Here is a 22,194-nt window from a genome sequence, read left to right on the forward strand (position 1 = left end):
CCATAGATACATCAAACTTTAGAGTGATCAGATCTGATTATTGCATTTTGGGACTGGAGAGCAAATGACACTATCAGCAAAACGTCACAGATAGGATTTTAAAAAAAAGATGATTCCAGTGCTGGCAGTATCACAAGTTTTATTTAATTTTATTAGTTATTTTTAGCATGCAGTAGGCTTTCACTGCTGCTGTTGACAGAGTTCGTGGTGAAGCTGTCCTATTGCTGGATACTGGATCTGCCTTCCTAGCTGCATTTACTTACAGACAAGTTAATGAGCATTGTGTGAATTTCCTTATTGTAGGGGGGTATGGGGTGACATGAAGTGCCATTTGCCTTTTTGCTAAGAGTCTCTTATTCAGCAGTATTTCATTCATAGTTAAAAGCAGCTTCAAAGTTGCCCTGTTTTTCCTCAGCGGCTGACACAGGTATCCTTCACCTTGCCCCAGACTGAGGAGCTTCACACACATGGTTCTTGTATTGGGATCAGCATGGCCAGACACCAGAAGAAGGGGTGAATGCTGACTACAGAGACAAAAAGCAAAATACTCTGGAGAAAGACTGCAAAGAGCTTGTTTTGTGAGAAAGGAAACAAAGTGTGCAGTTGTGGCAGTTCATGATGTGTCAGTGTCATGTACTCCTGGGTGCATGCACAGAGCTTTCACAACTGCTTTCGGTTTCTCATAGATTCAGGACAGGTCTGTAGAATAAGTGGCAGCAGTCTAACCTAGAGAACAGGAGGTCTGACTGCGTGATTTGAAAGTGCAGTGAAGCCTTCTAGCCAGACAGAACAGTTCAGGACATTAGAGATACAATTACCTTTAAATAATTGGGAGCTGAAACCAGACTTTTGAGCCTTTGGGTATAGGCTCAAATATATAAACCATAGTCTGCATTGCCATTCTCTTGCTTGGTCTTTATCAGTAAAGCTTTTTTTGTTGGCAGGTTGAATGAAATTCTTTAGGATAAAGAATCCTTTAGGATAAGACAGAAACTGCTTAACCATGAGTACAAAGCGGAGACTAAGGGTGGGCGTAGAAATCCCCATAGCAGCACTGGTTATGGGGTATGTGCGTTGTGAGTTACGTGCTGAGTGGAGCAGCCGTCTGGTTGTGTAGCCTCTGTTCCATCAGCAATGTGTCTGCATCCAGATTTGTGGCCTGCGTCAACATACCATCTGGCTGTGCTAAACTACTTTTGTTTAGTGTTCTCAGTTTAGACATCTTGCTCTTTGAAGCTGTAGATTATCTCATGCCATTGCATCACAATTCCTTCTGATCTCTCCATAAAATAATTTTCATCATTACTTTAGGTCTTTGTGTACTTACACTTTAATTCCAACAATTCCAAATATTTGCTGTGATGTCCCTTGCATACTTTGTTATCCTAAATAGTCCTTACTCTTTTCTCTGGCTCAGCTGCTTTTTCACAGATGCTTCCACCCAATATTTCATGTATTATTCTCTGCTTCAATAGTTTGATGTCTTGTCAAAGCTTACTTATTTTTTAGCCCACGGCTAAGGATATTTTATTCAGTACACATAATGTTTAAATATAGAAACATGTAAACAGAACACTTTTTTTGGGGTGTGTATTAGGATGGCCATGTTCAGACCTTTCAGACCATCTTTGATGCTACTTAATGTTGCAGACACGTTTTGGAACCAAAAGCCCCTACAGTGGACACCCTGAATTATTTTTTTTTTGTGTTTGTTGACATATGAAAGCATATTTTTAGCATTTTATTTACTGTCTTTTATTTATAAACTTAAAAAAAGCCCTCTCTTAATCAGACTGGATGAACAAGGTACCTAGGGGAGATACCTGTGTAATGCCATTGTGTCTTCCTTGTCATGTATGGTAGTCAGTGTACCTACCTGTGCATGTGTTCAGGCCTGTTCTTTTGACAGTCTTGCAAACTTCCTTCATTACATATATGTATATAATTTATATATAGCTTAGCCTATATTGCTGTGTACATACGACTTTGTCTTTATTTCTGATAATTTTCATGGGACTTTTTAATGATTTGTGAAACTGTTCATATCCCAGAACTGCATGCTCCTTGGAGGACGCAAGAACACAGATGTACCATTGGAGGGATATCTAGTAACGCCGATACAGAGAATATGCAAGTATCCCCTTCTTTTAAAGGTACCTACAAGATTTTTATTTAGTACTTTATACTTTCTGTATAAAACTGGTTGCTAAGCATATTTCCAAACTGCAGGAACAATCTCTACACAGTGAATAATGTCTTTATTAGATATTGGACCCAGACTTGTTCTCATTAAAGCTAGTGGCAAGTCTTCTGACATCAGTATTAAAAAAACAGAGGACTTTGGCTGGGTCAAGACGATTAGCTCCCTTCTGCATCTAATTGTAAGGTTGACTCTCCATTGTTGAATATAAGTGAGCCATTTAAGGGAGTTTAATGAGACTGATTTCAGCTGGGTTTGACCATGCCCTTGCTTTAAGTGCTTGGGATAGCAGAGTTGGCGACATGCTTTGATGATTCTAATTTACCATCAGCAAACTGTAAATGAAAAATATTTATCAAAAGGATTTGTAAGAAAAACTGTAGAGTAACAGTAAGATGTTGTAGGTGGTTCTATGCATGTTTATATGTTTATTCTTATTTTACTGTTACAACCTAAAACTTAATGAAAAATGTAAATTTACACTGATAAATATTAGATATTAAAACCTCTGAGTTACCTAATTTTTTCCATGTTAGGAAATTAAATAATACAATTATCAGGAAAGTAAATATTGAAAAAAATATTTTTGCTTAACACATTAAAGTCTAATACTGTTTATTATTTCAAATAGAGAGAGAAAAGCCAGAGCAGATAATGTTTGAGAAGCTACTTGAAATCTGATTATGGGACAGCATTTTTTACAGTGTGTATGAGTTTCTGTCTGAAACATTGCCAGTTTTGAGGCATATGCATTTCATTGCACTGACATAAAAACCTAAGAGTAAACATGTTAAAATAAAGATTTTTAGAAGAAGTTAAAGAATTTAATAATTTCAGTGATGTTTGAGTCATCCCAGATATCTTTGGTTTTACAGTTCCCTTGTCCTATTTTAAAATTATTTTTATATTCTATTTTTTGAATGAAGGATCTACAGATAAAATGGGGAAATGACTAACTAATTACTCTAAGGGACAATTAAATTAATATAGTTATGTTAAATAAATGTAAATATAGGGTGTGGTGGCAGCAGGGTTAGGGCTCCAGAGGAATGTACCCACACCTCCGTCAGCATATGCACTGAGGGCTGTCCATAGTCAGTCCAGATGTAAAGGGGTAGTTGGCAGACTGAGATGGGAAGTCTCAAATGAGTACTGGCAACTCCACTTTTGTTTTCTAGTATGGCTGCCATTACTAGTAACCATCTGAAATCAGTGAGTCACCTAAGCTATTGTTCAGTTTCCTGGTGTATTGCACTAGATTAAACAACAGTGTGGAGCTAAAGGAACATGTGTTTGGCCCTGAGTTGCAGGAAAGGCAAGTGTTAATTTTGACATTAGTAAACTAACATTTTTAAGCAGAAGTTTACCCTTGCTGTCGAACAGTTCCATCCTGTGGATGGAAACAAAAAACACCCCAACCCCCCAAAAAGAAGCTCAACATGAAGAAACATTTTTGGAGGGAGAAAGTAGCTGAAATGCAAACTTTTTCCTAAGTAGTTGTTTTTATTGTTAGTGATTTATTTCTCGGAGTTTTAGTGTCATACTAGGACACAGTGCTGGAGGGTTTATTTTCCACCTAGTAAAAGAGAGGTATGGCTACTTTTTGATTTTGTATCCTAGTCTATTTAAGTCTCCTGTAATGTACATTTAGAGATCAAAGACAGGTTTCTTTTTTCTTTTTTCTTTTTCCTTCTTTTTTCTTTTTAAATGTCTAAATAGGAATTACTGAAGCGGACTCCAAGGAAGCACAGTGACTATGCGGCCCTAATGGAAGCCCTCCAGGCCATGAAAGCTGTCTGTTCCAACATAAATGAGGCCAAGAGACAAATGGAAAAATTGGAGTTTTTAGAAGAATGGCAGTCTCATGTTGAAGGATGGGAGGTACTGTCCTAAGATTTGTCACTTTGTCTATTGAGGGAGTAACAGTTTTCAACAAGCATATATTGTACTGTTTTTGTGACCCTGAGGTACTGTCAGCTCCTCAGTTCTGTGAAATCTCAGCTTTTATTAGGGATCTGCTCTGTAAATTGTGTTGTCCATGACTGATCATCTCTGTATAAAATATCAGACTTCCAGGAAGGAGGGCAAATATTTAGTGTCAGCCTTAGAATATTGATCATTTACATCAACATGCATGTGTGCACACATACACATCTATAAATCTTAATTTAACTGCTGCTGTGATTTAATGCTGTCCATGGCTGCCTAATTGCATTTTGTCTGGTTGAAAAAAATAATTGGTAATTTATTATTGATTAAGCACTGAGTCCATAAGTTTTTGTCAGCTTGTAGGTAGTCCCTTACTGTTCGCTGAGCTAAACTAACATAAATGTATTCAATAGAATCTGTGTAAGACTTAGTTTATTTTTTTTTCCATAGTTTGCAAGTGGAAGCTCTTTAATGCTTTAGTTTGTGAAGAAACCATAGGTCTGTTTCTGAGTTAGTTTTCAATAGTAACCAGAAGAGCCACCCTTTCCCTTAGATAACAAGATCAAGTACTTGTAGTAGTAGAATCTTCCTTTTGTATTATTTTGAGCACTATCATTAGTTTATACAGAAAGATAGATGTAGATAGGAACGTATCTTTAAATTGCCTGAGTTTTTTTCTATTGAAACATCTGAGCTGCCTGCAGTGAGATGAGAGGGAAACACAAGCGCAGTTCCAGTAAAAAAAAATGTCAGCAATGTAAACGTTTTTTAAAAACTCCATTTTGAATGTAATACACTTTTTTTTTTCAGACACAAATTTCAACATGGAAGTAGTTCTTCCTTTTTTGAATGGTTTGCTCAAATGTGCTACTTCTCTTCCTAAGAGAGATACTTAAGAACTAGAGAAAGATATTTTTGTACCTTTAAGCTCTGTGGAAGGCTTGCTGACTGGAAAAGGTAGCAAGGAAAAGGTATTTTTTACATGGTAGTCTGATAGACTGAGACCTGATCTTTCAGCTGTGTAGTGGGAAACGGCATTTGTACAGTGCAGAGAAAAGAAAGGATTAGGGACACTGATGGGACACTGAGTCAGAGAAAGCTTTGAGATAGACCTGTCTGAACTTCAACTGACACAGTTTGTCAGGAAGTGTGACAACTAAAAACTAGAATATTGATTAGAAGGGTCAACTTTTAAGTAGATGCTCATAGTAATAGATAAAACATCAGAAAGAAAAAATAGTGTCTACACAGTTCTGTTCCCTCTCTACATCTCCTCCTTGCCACCTGCTGTTTCTTGAACTTGCTGTGCCTAAGTACACACTCTGGTTCTGCAGCAGTGGATTCAGTCTCTCCGATGCTTTCCAGAAGAGTTCAGCAGAACAAGTAACTATCTGAAGTAAGCATAAAAATTGTGCTGAACAAAGAACCTCCTAAATACTGCCCATGACACCACAGTATTATTTCCTGTCTGCTCCACATGAGATCTCCTGATCTGTGGACTTATGCAAACTTTTGGTTTGTTGTTAATTGAGTAGTACGGGAAGATTTGATTAATTGTAAACATGGATTAAGCAACCAGTTTTACTTTAATCAGAATTCTTTGTGTTACTTCAGTGCATTGTGGGATTTGAAATGTATCACTCAAGGTATTTTTCCTGTGTAGCAGCATTTTCAAGGACAGCTCAATTTCTGTAATTGGGCTAGGTATAATTAGAGCACAGCAACCCTCTTATGCTGGAGTTCAGGGCACTGTAATCATTTGGTACAGGACTGTTAGTATAGCACCTTCCACAAAAATTCACTGTGCCTCAAGAGAAGGAATTTTAGCAAGTAAATAAGCTATATAATTACTGGTTTGTATTCAGACAAGCCTTTCTACATTTAGTTTTAATCTTCAATCTTAATTATTTATAAAAACAAAAGCGTCATTAAAGACAAATGACTTGTGTGTGTGTACTCACGCTATGATATCATTTCTAGGATTTTGAAAAACAAAGGATTAGTTAGATAAAGTAAACCTCTAAATGATGTAATTGAGAGGAGGTCTAGTTGACCTAACACTTTCCAAAAGAAGCAATATCTTCACAGCTGATTTTTTTAGACTAGGTGAAAATAAGTGTCTTTTTTTTAATTAGCTTGAACTTGCTGACATCAGCAATAACTTGGAAAGATTAATGTATGTGAAATTAAAATGCATTAGACATGCTTGTACAATAACTTCATGATGGAAGCAACAGCAAGTTAAGTGCTTATAGTGCTGAATATTTTATGGCAAGGAAATTTGTTAAATAATCCTTATTGCCTATCACTGACTTTATTCCTTCTATTATTTTCAGCTTTTCAATTAAATTTTGTACTGCACTGTAGTGATTAATATTATTCTACTTGATTTCAGTGCCTGACTCTTACAGATATTTATCAAATCCATCTTAATGAACGCTCTCCAGTGTAGAATTACAGTATTATTAACTCAGTGCATCATTAGTCATGGAAGTTGGTTAAGAACCGACTGTTCTCAAACCTCTAAACCTGAAAAGGGAATCCACTTTCCTGCATTGTTTCTTCTGAACCCTTAGTAAGGCATACAGTAGTAAATATGTTTGCTGTTGGAAATATATTAATAAGTCAAGCTAACAATAAGAAAGGATAACAATACGGACAGAAGCATGGGAAACAGTCTGCTCAGAATGTGTTCTGTGAACTGTAACATAGGAATTTCCTTCCAAACTTGTGGCTTTTTTTTCTTTGGTTGTTGTGTACCCACAACCCCCACCCTCCACCCCAATTTAAATTTAGGATTTCACTTGTGCTTGAACTCTGAAATAATATCATTGTTTTAAAATACTATGTTTTCAGTGGAGTTATGTGGTGCTTATTGTAGTTTAGCTGATCAGGTCTGCTATTATCATATGGCAACCACGGGGTGCCCAATCTGGCAAAATTGCTCTGATCTTAATATGCACATCCTTTTCAAACATAATATACATTTAGTCCTTGAAATGGTAAGAATCCCAGAGCATGTATTAGAGCTAATCGTATTTTGAATGATTCCCAACAACTACAAAAAACCTCTGAATGCAATGTATGAGAGTGGATTTAATTAAATAAACATCTGGTTTTCTGCATTGCCTAAAAATAAAGAGGCAAACTTGTTGGAGATTTCCTTCCAGAAGGAAATGCTTTAGCACATTGCTTGGCCCCAACTAGAAGGAAAGGAAAAAAACATACAGACTATTTTTAGAATCTGATCAAAGCATGACTTGAATTCCTATACATAAGTGTCACAAAGTGAAGCTTTTCTTTATTATGATAAAAATACAGATTCATGGAAAAATGGAACATCTGTTTCAAGAAAGTCATTATACTAAAATTTTTCTTTCTCACTTAATTTCCTAAGTGGTTAAATTTATTGGCCTGAATTCAGAACTTGTGTAGGTGGCTGTTTCAGCTGGAGAATGGCTCAGCAACTGAAGGAGTCTGTCAGTAAAATTTGCGTGGATGTTTCAGTGAGAGAAGAAAAAATAAAGTTGTTGCATTTGTTGTGATCTGGAAACTGAACAACAGTGTGAGTCATGGACCAATTTAGTGACAATAGCATGGGGTATTTTGTTCTTTTCCATTCCGCCATATCAGCAAGTAGTATTTTAATAGAGATTTCTGTTATAAACACCAGAAATTTTGGCCCTTTCCCCTATTTTATTTCTATTTCCTATGCCCATGTGCAAGTACTGAAGAGTATGTCAATATCTGTAAAATCTGACATCACTGTTAATGTGTTGGCCACTGAATCAGTATGGTCAGACCTCTGTGTTTGACTGAAATTTGCCTGGAATATGTAGATAAGTAGCTTTTGTAACAAGCAAAACCAACAAATGCTGCTTTTCATTGCAAGGTAATAAAAGTCGTAAATTTTAATCTCAAAGATGGGTATTTAATGACTTAAGGATTTTTTAAAAACAAAAAAATCCTGTTTTAAATTTCTTGCATATAGTCTCTTTCCTTCCAGTGCATTTTAAATGCATTTATTTTATGATACAGTCATGGTAGCCCACATTTCAGACCTCTTGCCCGAGCCTTTGCCTTAGTGGAATGATAGGTGACTGACTGGCAGCCAAAGGTTGCTAGAAGCAGTTTTACCTGAACAGCCTGCAGGCTTTTAACTTCCTCACCAGCTGTCTTGATAAACCACAGAGTCCTTGGCACTAGTGCTACCCACAGGAGAGGACTGCTCTAGTTAGATGTTTGGAGTCTTCAGTGACTCAGTAGGATAGATGGAGGAAAACCTAATCTAGATTCACAGTATAAGCCTGCTTTGCAGGTCAGTTTTTTCCAATTGAATCCTTTATATGTTTTGTTGGAAGATGATTAAAACAGGTTTATTTCTACAATACATGGCATTTCCAAATTGACCTATTACAAAAATGCTGGTTTCACTGAAAATGCCCCAGCAGTACTAATTGTGGGTAATTTAAATGCGTAGAACCATGAATTGTAGCGTAGTAGTAATGATTTTACATTTAGGTTGAGCAACTGCATGATCTTCCCTTACAAGCCCTGAGTATAAATGTACGTATTCATGAAATCTTTGAAATAGCAAATTACTTTCCAGGTCCATATTGCTCATATTTGAGATTTCCATGGTAATTTCAATTGAAACATTTAGTAAAAACATGCTTGCGTTAGAAGGTTTTCATAATATTTGTTAGAAAAGTATGGCTTGTAGGTAGTATAGTTCAGTTTTAGCTGTGCAGTAGATAGCCTCACCTGCTTCTGGGACAAGAATGATGTCTCATCTGTTACTGCAGCCTCAAACCTTTCCCTATGAAAGAGACAGCTCGGAGTTGGATAAATGAATTATCCTGCTGGGCTGCATGTCAACTATAGCTTGGTGCTCCTGCTTTAAAGCCATGTGGAGGTTCAAGGTGTAGCTACATCCTTCATGAAATCATTGTTGTAGTTGTCAGTCCTCGTTTGAATTGCATGGTGGATATGGTAGTGCTTGTGTGCCCTCTGCTTTATCCTTTTTTCATCATGTTTTTCATCCCTAAAGGAAGCGCTCACCCCAGGTGTATAGACAGCAGTGTTTTCACATAATATGCCCTTCCTCTTCCTTTCAACTCCATGCCCACCTGAAGTCTAGGAACAGGCTGACCCTTACAGTGTTACATAGGCAAGAGGTTGGCAGGGTTTTTTTCTCCACTAGCAGGCTTATGTAGGACAGCCAGATGTGGCTTCTGATCCTGTTACCTTATTCCCTGGAATTCAGCAGATAAACCAGCAGTAACAAAATTCACTGACCTGTGGCCACACCAGCACAGGTTGTGATCTTGTCAGAAGGTATCTGATAAGTGAACTTAACGCTGTTCAGTGTTTGGATAGGAGGGCCTCCAAGGGAAAAAAAGAATGTTTTTTTCGTCATTTAGCAGTTTATATTAGGAAAGGAAGAAAATGAAGATGAAAGCAGTAGCAAAGGGTAGTAATGTGATACAGATAATTTTCACTGCCGTATTGTAATGTTGAACTTGAATCATGAATGAAGTAAATCCTGATGATTCACGTAGCCTGAATTATATACGTTTTAAATATGTATAAAATATGGTATTTTATAACTTGATGCAGGCAAGTAACAGATCTTTCTAGGACTGTTGGAAAGATATTGTATTTTTCTACAGTGAAAATGAAATTTTTAAGTAAAAAGAGATGAAATGTTTTCATAAGACCCTTTCTATGAAAAAAATAGACCCTTTTGTAGAAAGCTGAAACTGCTGATACAATTTTGAAGCCTTAAGCTGAATTTTTTTGGCTTCCCTACAAAATAACCCCAACTTTCCAGCAAAGCTGAAGTTTTCTGTGAAAACAAACAAGAAACGTTTAAAAAATATCTATCCTTTTAAAATGCAAATTAAGTACTATTCCAGCAAATTTTAAAAGCAGAATCAGATATTGTTTACTCCTTTTAATACACAAAGACAATGAAATAGAATGGAACAAAATTATCTGCTTTTCTGTAGTTGTGGTCAGCAAGCATTAAGTACAGCCCTAAATTGTGCTCAACTTATATTACTGAGTGTACTTTTAAGGTGCTCCAATATTTGGTTTTAAATAACACTGTAAAATTAGTGTGCCAGCTTCTGGTTCTGATGCTGTCGTAGGAAGGGAAGTATGGTGTAGTCTCTATAGATGATGTTCATTTTTGGCTCTGTTCGATCCTAAATGGAAATGAGTAGGTAGTTAATTCTGATGCTGAAGCTGCTTTATTTAGAGACCTGAATTGTGTTCCAGTGTGATGGCTGTGCCATGTCTCTTATCATCTCTGTAAACAGACTGCATTCGCCTCAGAACAGTCTGAGCTATTGCTCAATATTCAGGGATGTGATGTACAAAGGACGAATGGTAAGATGAAGAGCTGAGAGCAGAACCCATGATTGCTTCTTGGCTCTTAATTGCATTTTCCTTTGGGCTACTGTGGTTAGATCAAGAAGAGGAAGTAACTACAGCTATTGCAGGCATAAGTCACTCAGAACATCTGTAGTTGAAAGGAAAGTCCTAGCTTTTGTGGGTTTTCCAAGCTGGCTGTTGACTGCCTCAAGTTAGGAAACTCCTCGAGCCATGGATGGGTATGCTTGATGCAGCCAGCAGGCATAGTTATCAATAAGGTCACATGGCTGGATGCATATAGCTCTTGGACAGGAGCTTTGCCCCACAAGCACGTGGATTTTCAGAATAGCAAAATACACCTCTGAATTCAAGGCAGGCTTTCTTGAGAGGTAAATTTCTCTTTATAAGGCGTAGAAATGCCATGACTTTTTCACAGAAGTATTTTGAGGAAAATGTTAAGCTGTGTTAGTTGCTTCTTTTTCATTAACCTTTATGAAAACGCCTGAAAGAATGATCTACCTTGAAGTAAAAATGAGGCATGACAAGTTTCGTTCGAAACATTTAAGCTTAGCAGAATTCTGATGTCTTGAGATTGTGTTATGAGGAAGTATGCTAGACAGTCTTAGTTGTATGGGCCACTAATAGTTTGCCTGACTTTTAAACTTAGCTGTTTTTTGATTTTGTGTTTAGCTTTATTTAATGTAGAAATATATACCCTTGATGATGTTCAAGTTACAGGTTGCTTCAGCTTCCAGATTCATCTTGGCATGGATTATGTCAGACATTTCTGACTAAATAGTAAAGTTACTGAGGATAAGAGTTGTTGTATGAAGTTGGCCTGATTTTTCAGGAGTGATCTTGTGCACATACGTAATACAATTTGGAAACTTTAGCAATTAAACCACACACCCTCTCCAGTTAATGGCAATACTGAATGAATACAAAGCTGGTGTTAAGCATCATTAGAAATTATTATTTAATTACAATGTAATAAATTACCATGAATTTTATTCTTGGCGTTTCCAGAGAATCATTATGATTGTAAGTTTGTATAAGAAACTTTTCCTTAATTGGTGCAGAGTCCTTCAGTTCTCGCAGAATAAAAAAATAATCTCTTTCCAATTGATTTTAGGGGTCCAACATCACAGATACGTGCACAGAAATGCTGCGAAGTGGACTACTACTGAAAATTTCAGCAGGAAATATCCAAGAGAGGATATTTTTTCTTTTTGATAACCTTTTGGTCTACTGCAAAAAAAAGCACAGGTAAATGATTAATTTATACTTTCAAAAATAATGTATTTTTCTCACAGCAGAGCTAATCCTTTGTATGCTCTTTCATAAGAATATTTGAACACCACCAATGTGTTTACTGCAGTTAATTGCAATATAAAAGTCAGCATTTTTAGAGGGGAACTGTCACCCAAAGAGAAGTATATTTAATTCAAACATTGGAAATATTTTATATGAATGCAGAATCCAAATGATGAAAGGGACACACAACCTGTTTTGTCAGTCTTCCACAACAGGTTTATATGTGGTGGCCTCATTCTCTTATGCGAAGGGTCAACAGACTGAATTTTCAGTTCAGAGAAATGAGTATTATGGCTTATGCTATAAAATAAATCTTTACAGATTCAAGAGTTTCAAGCCTTGTATTTCTAATCAGGGAAAACAGCCAGGAAGCTGCTGCTTGCTGCATTGCAAGGAGCAATACCTTAGTTTAGCAGTAAGCTTCTGCAGTTAGTATTTGGTGCTCTTATGCTTCTGAGGAATAAGACCTCTGTGTACATGCATCCCTCTTGGAACTGCTTCTTTCTTTGACCCAGAACTTGTATTTGAGTAGCCACTGAATACATATTACTGTATAGATCCTTGATAGAATCCTAGATACGTGAAAGACCTTGAGTATGGTCTCTTAACAGCGCTGCTGAGTACCATTATCTTTGCTCTGTCTCTGCACACTTGTGAATGGTGTCAGAGGAAACTCCCATCATTGACCTTAGTGTCTGGTTGAGAAACTGACTGCAACTGCTGAAACAGTAGTAGCTTTATAAATCCAGGTTCTACGGTCATCACCCCCGCCATGTCCATTGGATCAGTGTGAGTGCTGCAAGATTTTCAAGGGTGGTTCCAGATTTGATAGCCAGCTTTCATCCTTTTTTTCCCCCAACTGTCTTTTACTACTACCCTGGATTGTCTGTAGCATGCAGATGAAAGATGTTTTTCTCTGCACCTGTAATATCAATTTGTTTAGATTAGTGCTCTGGCTTGGCAGTGGTCCTATTTAAAGGATGAATCCTGACCCAGCTGCTTTTGAGGGCTGTACATGAGAGGATGGTCAAGTGAAATGTTAATGCCAAAATGTACGCTTAGTGCATCTGAGTGAAGGTAGCTGGTCATGCAGTCCAGCATGTGGGAGCACCCAGCACCATCAGCTTTGGGATGAAAAGACTGAGGGCAGCCTGATGACATAATGATTTCCTCCTCTCCCATTGCTTTAGCTATGTGTGGGGAATAGTGTGTGCTTTTTGTCTTCTTCTTGCTACCTGTTTTTGGTGGGAGCAGATGAGAGGGATGGAGATAGGAGGGCTGGATAACAAAGACCAGAAGTCTTATATCTGTGTACCACAGCATGTGTTGCGTAGTCTAGTTGTAATATCAGTAGTACATATACAGCTACAACCATCAAAGTAAATGGAAGTTTATGCATAAAATGCACAAATCTGAGACCAATTTTTCATTAAGGCTTTAAAATCTTATTAGCAACCCTTGTTGTTTGCTGTGCTACATAGTTTATATATGGTATTTTTCATATGAGGTTTTGCATAGGTCTCATCATTCAAAAGTATTATTTTAAATTCTTTAAAAATTATTTTCCCAAATAAGTTTATGCTTGTACTCATTTTGTCATACATAAGAGCAGGTGGCTAAGGGATGGATATCACTCTCCTTCTGTGCTAACTATAGGGATGTGACCGTCCCCCTGCACTGGGCACTGGTGAGGCCGCCCCTCGAATGCCGTGTTCAGGTTTGGGCCCCTCACTGCAGGAGGGACATTGAGGGGCTGGAGCGTGTCCAGAGACGGGCAGCGAAGCTGGTGGAGGGGCTGGAGCACAAGGCTTATGAGGGGCGGCTGGAGGAACTGGGGGTGTTTGGCCTGGAGAAAAGGAGGCTCAAGGGGGGACCTTATTGCTCTCTACAACTACCTTAAAGGAGGTTGTAGCAGGGTGGGGGTTGGTCTCTTCTCCCAAGGAACAAGTGGCAGAACAAGAAGAAACAGCCTCAAGTTGCACCAGGGGAAGTTTGGGATGGATAGTGGGGAAAATTTCTTCACCGAAAGGGTTGTCAAGCACTGGAACAGGCTCCCAAGGGAGGCGGTTGAGTCACCGTCCCTGGAGGTATTTAAAAGTTGTGTAGATGTGGCCCTTAGGGATGTGGTTTAGTGGTGGACTTGGCAGCGTTAGGTTAATGGTTGGACTTGATCTTAAGGGTCTTTTCCAGCCTAAATGATTTCATGATTCTATGGTAGACTTGTGGTTAGATTCACTGTAGCACTTGTGGAGCTTCTTGCTGAAACAATATGTTGGGAAGATGAGACTCATCAGTATGTGGTGTAGAAAGTGGTAATTGTGGAAAGTAGCCGTGAACCTTAGTGATAAAGAATGTCTTGTAGGGACCTTTCCACATGGTAAAGCTGCTGAGCTTGTTCTGTAAGAACTTTATTCAGACTGGACTGGAAAATATTTTTTTTCCCAGTAGGTTACCACTGAAGAAGCTGCTGACTAATCCTAAGGAAGGTTTAAAAATCTTCCTCAGTCAATATTGTTTCCTCCTATAGAATACTCTGTTAACAGGGAAGCATTTACATGTGAGAAGATAGATCATTTATACTTCACTAGCTATAGTGAATCACTCCTTTGTTTTTGTTTCAACTCTTGCTTAGGTTGCAGAACATTTGGAACAGTCATAGTAGGAACCATTTAAGAACCTTGTGATTATACCTAGTGTTGAATACTGAATTTATTTCAAGGATATCCTCCTAAAACTTCTCAGTTGCATTTTTATGTAGACTGGTTAAATATAAACTAAGCTATTCTCAAAATTTCTAATTTTTGCTAGATTTTGTTGTCTGACAATTACAATTAAATTACTGATTACGTAGTATCTTTTCACTTGTCCACCTATGAATTACTTATTTTTGTAGCCGTATTCTAGTTAAAATGCACTATTAGGTGAAAAATCTCAAAACACATAACAGGTCTGCGATTTCTTTAGTTTTGAGCAACCATGTCCTACATGTCGTTGGGTGACATGTAGTTGGATGTCACATGGTGACGTCTCTGATGACATGAGAATAACTCAACTTAGAACATGGTTTCAGAGTTTATGGTGGGAAATGAATTAGTTATATGCCAGCAAGATACTTTGGGTATTGATTGGCAAGTAGGTAAAGAAAGTGTTGCTCACAGGAGGTTTGTATTTTGGAAATTTTACAAAAATTGACCTATTTTTATAATATGAGGTATTTTGTGTAATTTTAAAGCATCCTTTTGCTGTGGAGTTGTATAAATGTGGATTGCTAAATTTGGGTTCATAGGTACAAAGGTCACTAGAATTATTAGATTTACTTCACTTTTAAGAGAAAAAAGTATGTAATACTGAACCTTTATGCTTGGTGCTGTTTTGTTTTTTGAAAAATATATTATTCAATTTTTGAATAAGAAATTTATGTCATATTAGATTATTCATTAGACTGTAATGTTTGAGAAGCATGTCATTTTCTGAAGTTTAGTACCTGTCTGGAGTGAGTGAAGGTCAGAATTCAGATGATTATACCTTTGTTTGATATACACTCTTTACCACCGTTATAGGCAAAAATGTTCAGAAAAATCATCTCTAGCTTGTCTAAGGTGGGAAAACCTACTTACAGCTGGGGTTCTCAAAAGGCCTTGACTTCACTGAGGACAGAGTTACAGCAGTGCACACTGCTTTGGAATATACCACTGTGAAACTGCCACAAAATTTTGGCAATTCTGAATTGTAATTCTTGGTTAACCCTTATGTGAGGCAGAAAGAATGTCGTCTTTATTCTTCCATGCATAAATGCCATTTATGAGGCTAATATGGGTAGGTCGAGATTCATATCCAAAGGTGTTCTTATTTCATTTTTTCAGTCATGCTACCCTTGTGTTGAATTTCTTGACTAGCATAAGGAGGCTGCATCATTTAGGAGGAAAGATCCTCTCAGTACAGTATTTTGTCTTTGATGGCAGACAGCGGCATATAGGTACCAAAGTGGTGGGACAGAGCTTTTACAGATTGGGACTTCCCTGATAAACTCTCATGTCAGCCACCAATTTGCAGCTTAGTCGTACCAGAGATGGATGTTGTTTGCATTAGGATCAGCAGTGCCCCATTCAGCAACGGTTTCCACAGTTCAACTGCACATGTATAAATGTATTGTGATTCTTACAGTAGTCTTTAAATGCTACATGTACAGGTAGTGGTGCAGAAACATAGAAAAACGTGGTGGATGACATGCCTACCTGCTCTTTCTTTTATCAGGCGATTGAAGAACAGCAAAGCGTCTACAGATGGCCACCGTTACCTTTTTCGGGGCAGGATAAATACAGAAGTGATGGAAGTAGAGAATGTAGATGATGGGACAGGTGAGTATATTTGTGTTGCTCATTAACAGAGCAGTCTTTTGAGGTGCTGAAATCAAATGCAGCTTTGTGATTTCTTTGAGAATGGAGGGTGCTTCTTATACTCAGAAAGAAAGAGTAAGATGCCACTTTAAGAGCACTATCTGCTTGTATCAAAACTCTGCTCCTGTGACAGATCATTGCTTTCATACATTATTAGCTGGGCAGTTGTAGATGACTGTTTTACACAAACATGAACAGAGTAATAAAATAAAGTGACATTTGTTGCTCAGCTGAAATCATATATTTAACTTCACTTTACAGCATTCCAGTGCTCTTAAACGATATTATCCCTAGGTATATGATATATTTGTAAAAGCAAACGGAATAGTTACCTCTGTTGGAATGAAACCTCAAACACCATAAATACTGAAATTGTAAAATAAGTGTTTAAGAAAAAAGGAAGGATGTTTTTAATACCTTTAGGGATATAATCCCTGTGATTGCTTGAATTTTCCTGACACACATTAGAAAAGTGAAAAACCAAAGTAGTCATAGAAATGTCAATTTTTGTTTTAGAAACTTGAGTTTAACGTTTGAGCTTAACTGTTATAATTTCCTTATGATTAATAAGGAAAACCGTAATCATTTTCAGCTATTTAATGTAAAATTATAAAAAAAAAGGGGGTGGTGGTGGCGTGAAACCTGCAGTGGCATTGCAAATATGTAGGTCTGGAGGAAATTTATGTGAGTTATATATTACTTCTCCTGATTTAAAAGTAGCATTAGGTTTGTCCTACATCTATGGATTCCAAGCATTTCTTAATGTAGTTTCTTTCTAAAATTGAGCATTAATGACAAGGATCCTACAGCTCAAGTAAGCTTCATAGAAATCCTTAGTATAAGTTAAATATTTCTTTAAAATCAAGAATTTTTGAAATTGTGTTCCTTGTTTTAAAAACAGTTTGCTCACTTATTCTACTGGGTAGACTTGGAGAACTGTTTGACTATTGCTCTTTTTGCGACAAACCAGTTTATTGGAAGACTATTCTGTCTGTCCTCCATCTCTTCTTTTTAAGTCTTTCAACCTGTTGCCATGGGTCATGTTTTCTAAGTTTTTATTACTTTTTGTGTCTTTTGGAATTTTGGTTTGTTTTTTTCCCCCTAGTTTGTTACATTATGAAGTGTCCAGAGCTGAAACTTTACTGGTGCCAAGTGGAAGAGAATAATTACTGTAGTGCTGCATGTGGGATGTCTGTTACTAATCCCAGGATAGTCTAGCTTTTCTGAGAGCATTATTTTTGATTTTTTAGTTTGTGTTTCAGAATCCCACACCAGATCCTTTTGTGCATTACTGGTGCCTTTTCCATTCTGGTTTATACTGTATTAATATCTGAGAGTAGGTCCTAATGATTACTTTATTTTCTGTACTGAATTTTGTCTTACTATTTCCACAACTTATTAAGCATACAGAATTCATGTCTTGTTCCTGAAAGTTCACGCAGTGCTTCTTGCCTGGGTGCCATCAACAAAGCTATTGCTGAACTGTTTAAGCTCTTGGTAGAACTAGGGGAAAATGCTGAACATAAGGTAGAGCACTGTGGTGTCACACTTGGTTAATTCTCTTCGTTTTTTATACATTTTTTTGTAAGAACTCCTTAACATCTGTTTCAGGCTATGTGCTTTACCAGGCCCACAAATTTAATTAATGGGCTAGAGATATCTGTGGGTACACTGTAAGGAATTTCATCAATTCTTATTGACTTGAATATAATTTATCCAATATTCTATATGCTGCTGTTTCCCTTTTCTGGCCTGTATTCCTGCCCAATTGTTAGCTTTATTGGTATGAAATTTCAGTCAATGCCTTTTTTTATGCAAAAAAAGAAAGTTGAGTGTTTCAGTCTTTTGTGTTATGTATTATTATTACATGCTTTAGAAATAGGAGACAGTTTTCCTGTTTCCGTTATGTCACTTTCTAAGAGGGTATCTCTTTACTTAGAAATCTTGACATTACTGTGGCCACAGAGGCTTATACCCACCATACTCTTCCTGATGAATACCCCAAGAATTCTGTATCTCTTTTCTTTCACTGGTTCTGATACCAGATACTGCCATGCTTTTAGTGTTGGCTTTAGCAAATACTTCTTTTTTTCCTCCTTCCATGACTGCCCTGCCTTTCTCAAATCTGTCCCACCTTTCTTCATTTGTTTGTTGTAGCTATTCAATCCTTGATCCCTGTCACACCATCAGTTTTCCTTCTTACTTGTTTTCTTTCTCAGTGAATCTTCAAGTATAATTTGGCTAAGCACAAATCATCTTCCTTTCTATTCCAGACACCAGTAGTCTGATTTCCTCCAGCCACAGGACATTTTGCTACCATCCCCATTTCCTACAGCCTCGCACATTTTACTGGAGGCTGTTGTGCTTCCTTCCCACTTGCTCTCCTGAGCTATATCAAATCTTGTTGCCTTTATATATGCAACGTGTCTAAAATCTGTCCTCCTTTCCACACTTATGAAACATCAGTTAATGGTTTGGTTATTTTGATTTCTAAATTATTAGGGTGGCAGGTGCCCCATCCATGAAACATCGAAGGTCTGGTTGGACAGGACTCTGAGCAACCTGATCTAGTTGAAGACACCCCTGCTTATTATTGGGGAATTGGACTAGATAACCTTTAAAGGTCCCTTCTAAGCCAAACTATTCTATGATTCTATGGTTATTTTTACCTGCTTTTTTCCCCATATCCTCGCATTTTCCACCTGCATTTCAGTTTGTCCAATATCCTAAAGTATTTTTTTTCTTGAAATTATAGCTATTTTACCCCTCCTTTCTATGGTTCTCTTTGAAATGTGGAAATGTCTGTGCTGTTTCCTGGGCCTGTAGCACCTTTCTGCCCTTTTCTTGCCACCCTCTCCCCCTGCTTTAGAAAAAAATAATTAATTTTTCCTTCCTTCTGGTCAGAAGTGTATTCCCTCTCCTCACACTGATACTTTTTCTTTCACTCGGTCATGATGCCCTTCTTTAACCTTGCTTTGTCTTGGTTTCTTTACTGTTCTGTGTTGCACCCAGATGTCTTGTTTTTTATTCCCTGTAGTCATCCACATTTGAACTGTAACCTGGTGCTATTGGGCTGTATTCTTTGTCTCATCTCACTCAGAAGTGTAGTAGTCTGGCTGTCTGAACCTCATTCACGTTAGCTTTGCATGTGCTTTTTTTTGGCATTGTATTATTTTATTTTCCTTAATCATCAATTACTGATCACTTTCTATGTGGAAGCTCTGCGTGCAGAGTACTTATATATTCGTATCTATGCATGACTCTTTCTCGTGTACTCTTCATGGGTCTCTAAATGTCTGTAAACATTAGACTTTTGAGTCCAGATGATGCTTCCACAGTTCTTTACAGTAGATTTGGGGATCCTCTGTTCACTTGGTATAAGGAACCATAAGGCTCTGCGGAACACGAGCATTCGCTCTCAGCATTGATAGATGTAGGAATGTAGTTTTCGTTGTTCTTAAGTAGAAGCACAGAAATAGGAAAACAGATTCCCAGTGTGATTTATTGTCATGCTAATGACATGCCTACAGAAATTAACAAAGCTTTTTCTGAAAAGCAATTTTTCTTTGATGAAATTAGGCCTTGGCTGAGCAGTGCAGTTGGTGTAAGCTTTCTTTTTTGTTTCAACATCATGAAGCACTCTGGGTTTTTTTTGATTGCACTGATTAAAGTGGAATGTGTATTACTTATTAGGGCAGACTATTTGTGTTCTTAAAACAATGTGGCTACGCAACCACTTGCAAGTATTAGAAATTTGGTATATTGTGATGGTATTGTTTTTTCTGTGTTCAGTTTTTAAAGTTCAGTTTTGAGAGAAAAGTATATCTATAAAGGCATTCATCTGCCATTAAGTGAATGTTATTCAGTTTACGAATACAAGCACTTGAGACTTAGGAAATTCCAGATTTATGGTTGCTTATATTATCTTAGTTCTGTCCCCTGTTATCTTGAAATGAGGCACAATATAGAAAAAGCACTACATGCTAATAGTAACCAGAGACTGCATCAGAAAGTATACAGAGGGGGAAAGGAATGATATTATGCAGCAGTTATTTCCTTGGTATTTCTGAGCATCAGTGCTCCTAAGAACTTAAAGTCTGAGAAGCTTAGAAGTACCTCAATACAGAGATTTCTGTTTGGTACTTCAAGAGAAGAAAAATAATCTATTGTATATGGCTGTAACAAATAGCTTCATAGGCATCTCTCAAAGGTTTGAGTCTTGAATGTTGAACAATATATTACAGTTCAAATGGCAAACCTGAATGTATTACCAAGTATCTTTTCTCATCTTTTGTCACCTTTTCTTGGGAAGTTGGAGGGTTAATGATTTGTTAAGCATGCTTATTCAGACTTTGCATGGGGCAACATGAAGTCTCATGCTCTTCCTCCTTCTGTAACTATTATGTCAGGTTTGCAGATCCTTTGTTTAGCCTGACTGGCAGCTGTTACTGCCTTGATGTGAAGAGTGTGCATATATCCTATGCAGCTGGCCAGTCAGAACTTTCATACCTGCTGGCTGACTGGCTGGCCGGTATGTCCACAGCTGTTGGTGAGATTTTGTTCCATAACCAGTCCAAAAAAAGGTATGAGTTTATATGGGATGATAGTGTAATGCTGAAATACTTTTCAGGAGACTATGGGCATGGGTGTACTGGGGAGAACAAATTGCTCATGGGAACCTTGGAGAATTGTAGTCATGGGGAACGTGGGGAACAAAAGAGAAAGCAGGGGTGTTGCAGTTAAAGGCAGAGATTGAAATTGAGCTGGCCATCACAGGAGTGTGTTACTATTGCAAAACTGGGTGATAGCCACCCGTTTTTCTCCACTTGAAAACATTGCCATCTGTGCACATTAGGCAATCTTAGTACCTGGCTAGGTTATTGGGCTTTTCACAGAATTTGGACAAGTTTGTAGTGGCATGAGATAAATGTGGTCAAACTGCCAGTGTTCTTGACCCTGCAGTTACAGTTTCAGATGCCAAGCATGCTGCACGTTTAAAATGTCATCTTTACATAGAGATACTCAAGTGGCTGGATGAGCCATTTTTTCCAAACTAAACTGCTTAAGTGGATACCAGTTTCCTGTCCAGAGTGAAATGCGAGGATCTAAATCTATTTTTGAGTCTGAGCCATCATTTTTTACCTTTTTGGCCACAATTTTAACTGCTGCAGTTCACTGCATTAGAAATCATAATATTTGCCTTCATTACATGGGTGTTGTGCTGATAGATATATACAATAACAAAGACCACAGGAAAAATATCACCCTATGTAGTTTTATATGTATTAGCCTGTAGCTTAATAAATAAACTAAAAGGTGCAGCTAGTGCCATATTGCAAGATTTGGAAGTATATGCTCAAATAATACAAAGGACCTTAACCTTCCTTCCTCCAGCTGTGCCTCTGATCTCCAAAGGTCTGTGGTCTGTCAGCTGAGAGCTTCTGTCTGAGGCTTCTTTCCTTTCACTGATTTGTGACTCCAATTTTCTGACATTGCATGTCACCATATGATGGCTAGTTTTCTTGAAACAGTGTTTTTAAAGGCACAAAGAATATAATGTATATGTTATGTGAATAAAAACATGATAAATAGGTGATATAAACATGATGTTGCAGAAATAACTTAGTTTGTTCCCCCCCCCCCAGACTTGCTTGTGCTTTCTTTACACACTTTGAATACTAGACAGTTTTGTTGGTTTAGAAATTAGCCATCAGTCTCATGAGTTCCTAGTAGATCCTGACATTTCCCAGCCCAGTATACAAAGCTTGGCTGCTTTCCATCTAATTAAAATGCAGAGTTATTGAAAGGATACTAGCATGTCTGCTGAGATTTATGATAAATCTTAGCAAGCATGTCAGCAAGGGTTTCAGTTTTGGAAAATCCCATCTCATTATACAAAATAGGGCTGAATTATGAAAAATATTTACAAAGAAAAAAGCTCTGTACTTATTACAGTAGGTCAGGGCTGGCCCTAGG

At 37.5% G+C, this 22,194-nt stretch overlaps 1 protein-coding gene across 2 annotated transcripts in view; it reads left to right on the forward strand.

Moving 5' to 3' along the window:
* The window catches only part of PREX2 (phosphatidylinositol-3,4,5-trisphosphate dependent Rac exchange factor 2), a 181,113-nt gene that overhangs the window by 52,392 nt on the left and 106,527 nt on the right, over positions 1 to 22,194 (forward strand). For both annotated transcript variants that reach the window (XM_040587069.1, XM_040587070.1), the window contains 4 exons: positions 2,052 to 2,153; positions 3,920 to 4,081; positions 11,640 to 11,773; positions 16,076 to 16,179. In XM_040587069.1, coding sequence (XP_040443003.1) covers positions 2,052 to 2,153; positions 3,920 to 4,081; positions 11,640 to 11,773; positions 16,076 to 16,179 — 502 coding nt within the window. The remainder of the gene's footprint in view (positions 1 to 2,051; positions 2,154 to 3,919; positions 4,082 to 11,639; positions 11,774 to 16,075; positions 16,180 to 22,194) is intronic.

Source organism: Falco naumanni, chromosome 3 (genome assembly GCF_017639655.2).
Source record: "Falco naumanni isolate bFalNau1 chromosome 3, bFalNau1.pat, whole genome shotgun sequence".
Classification (NCBI taxonomy): Eukaryota; Metazoa; Chordata; class Aves; order Falconiformes; family Falconidae; genus Falco; species Falco naumanni.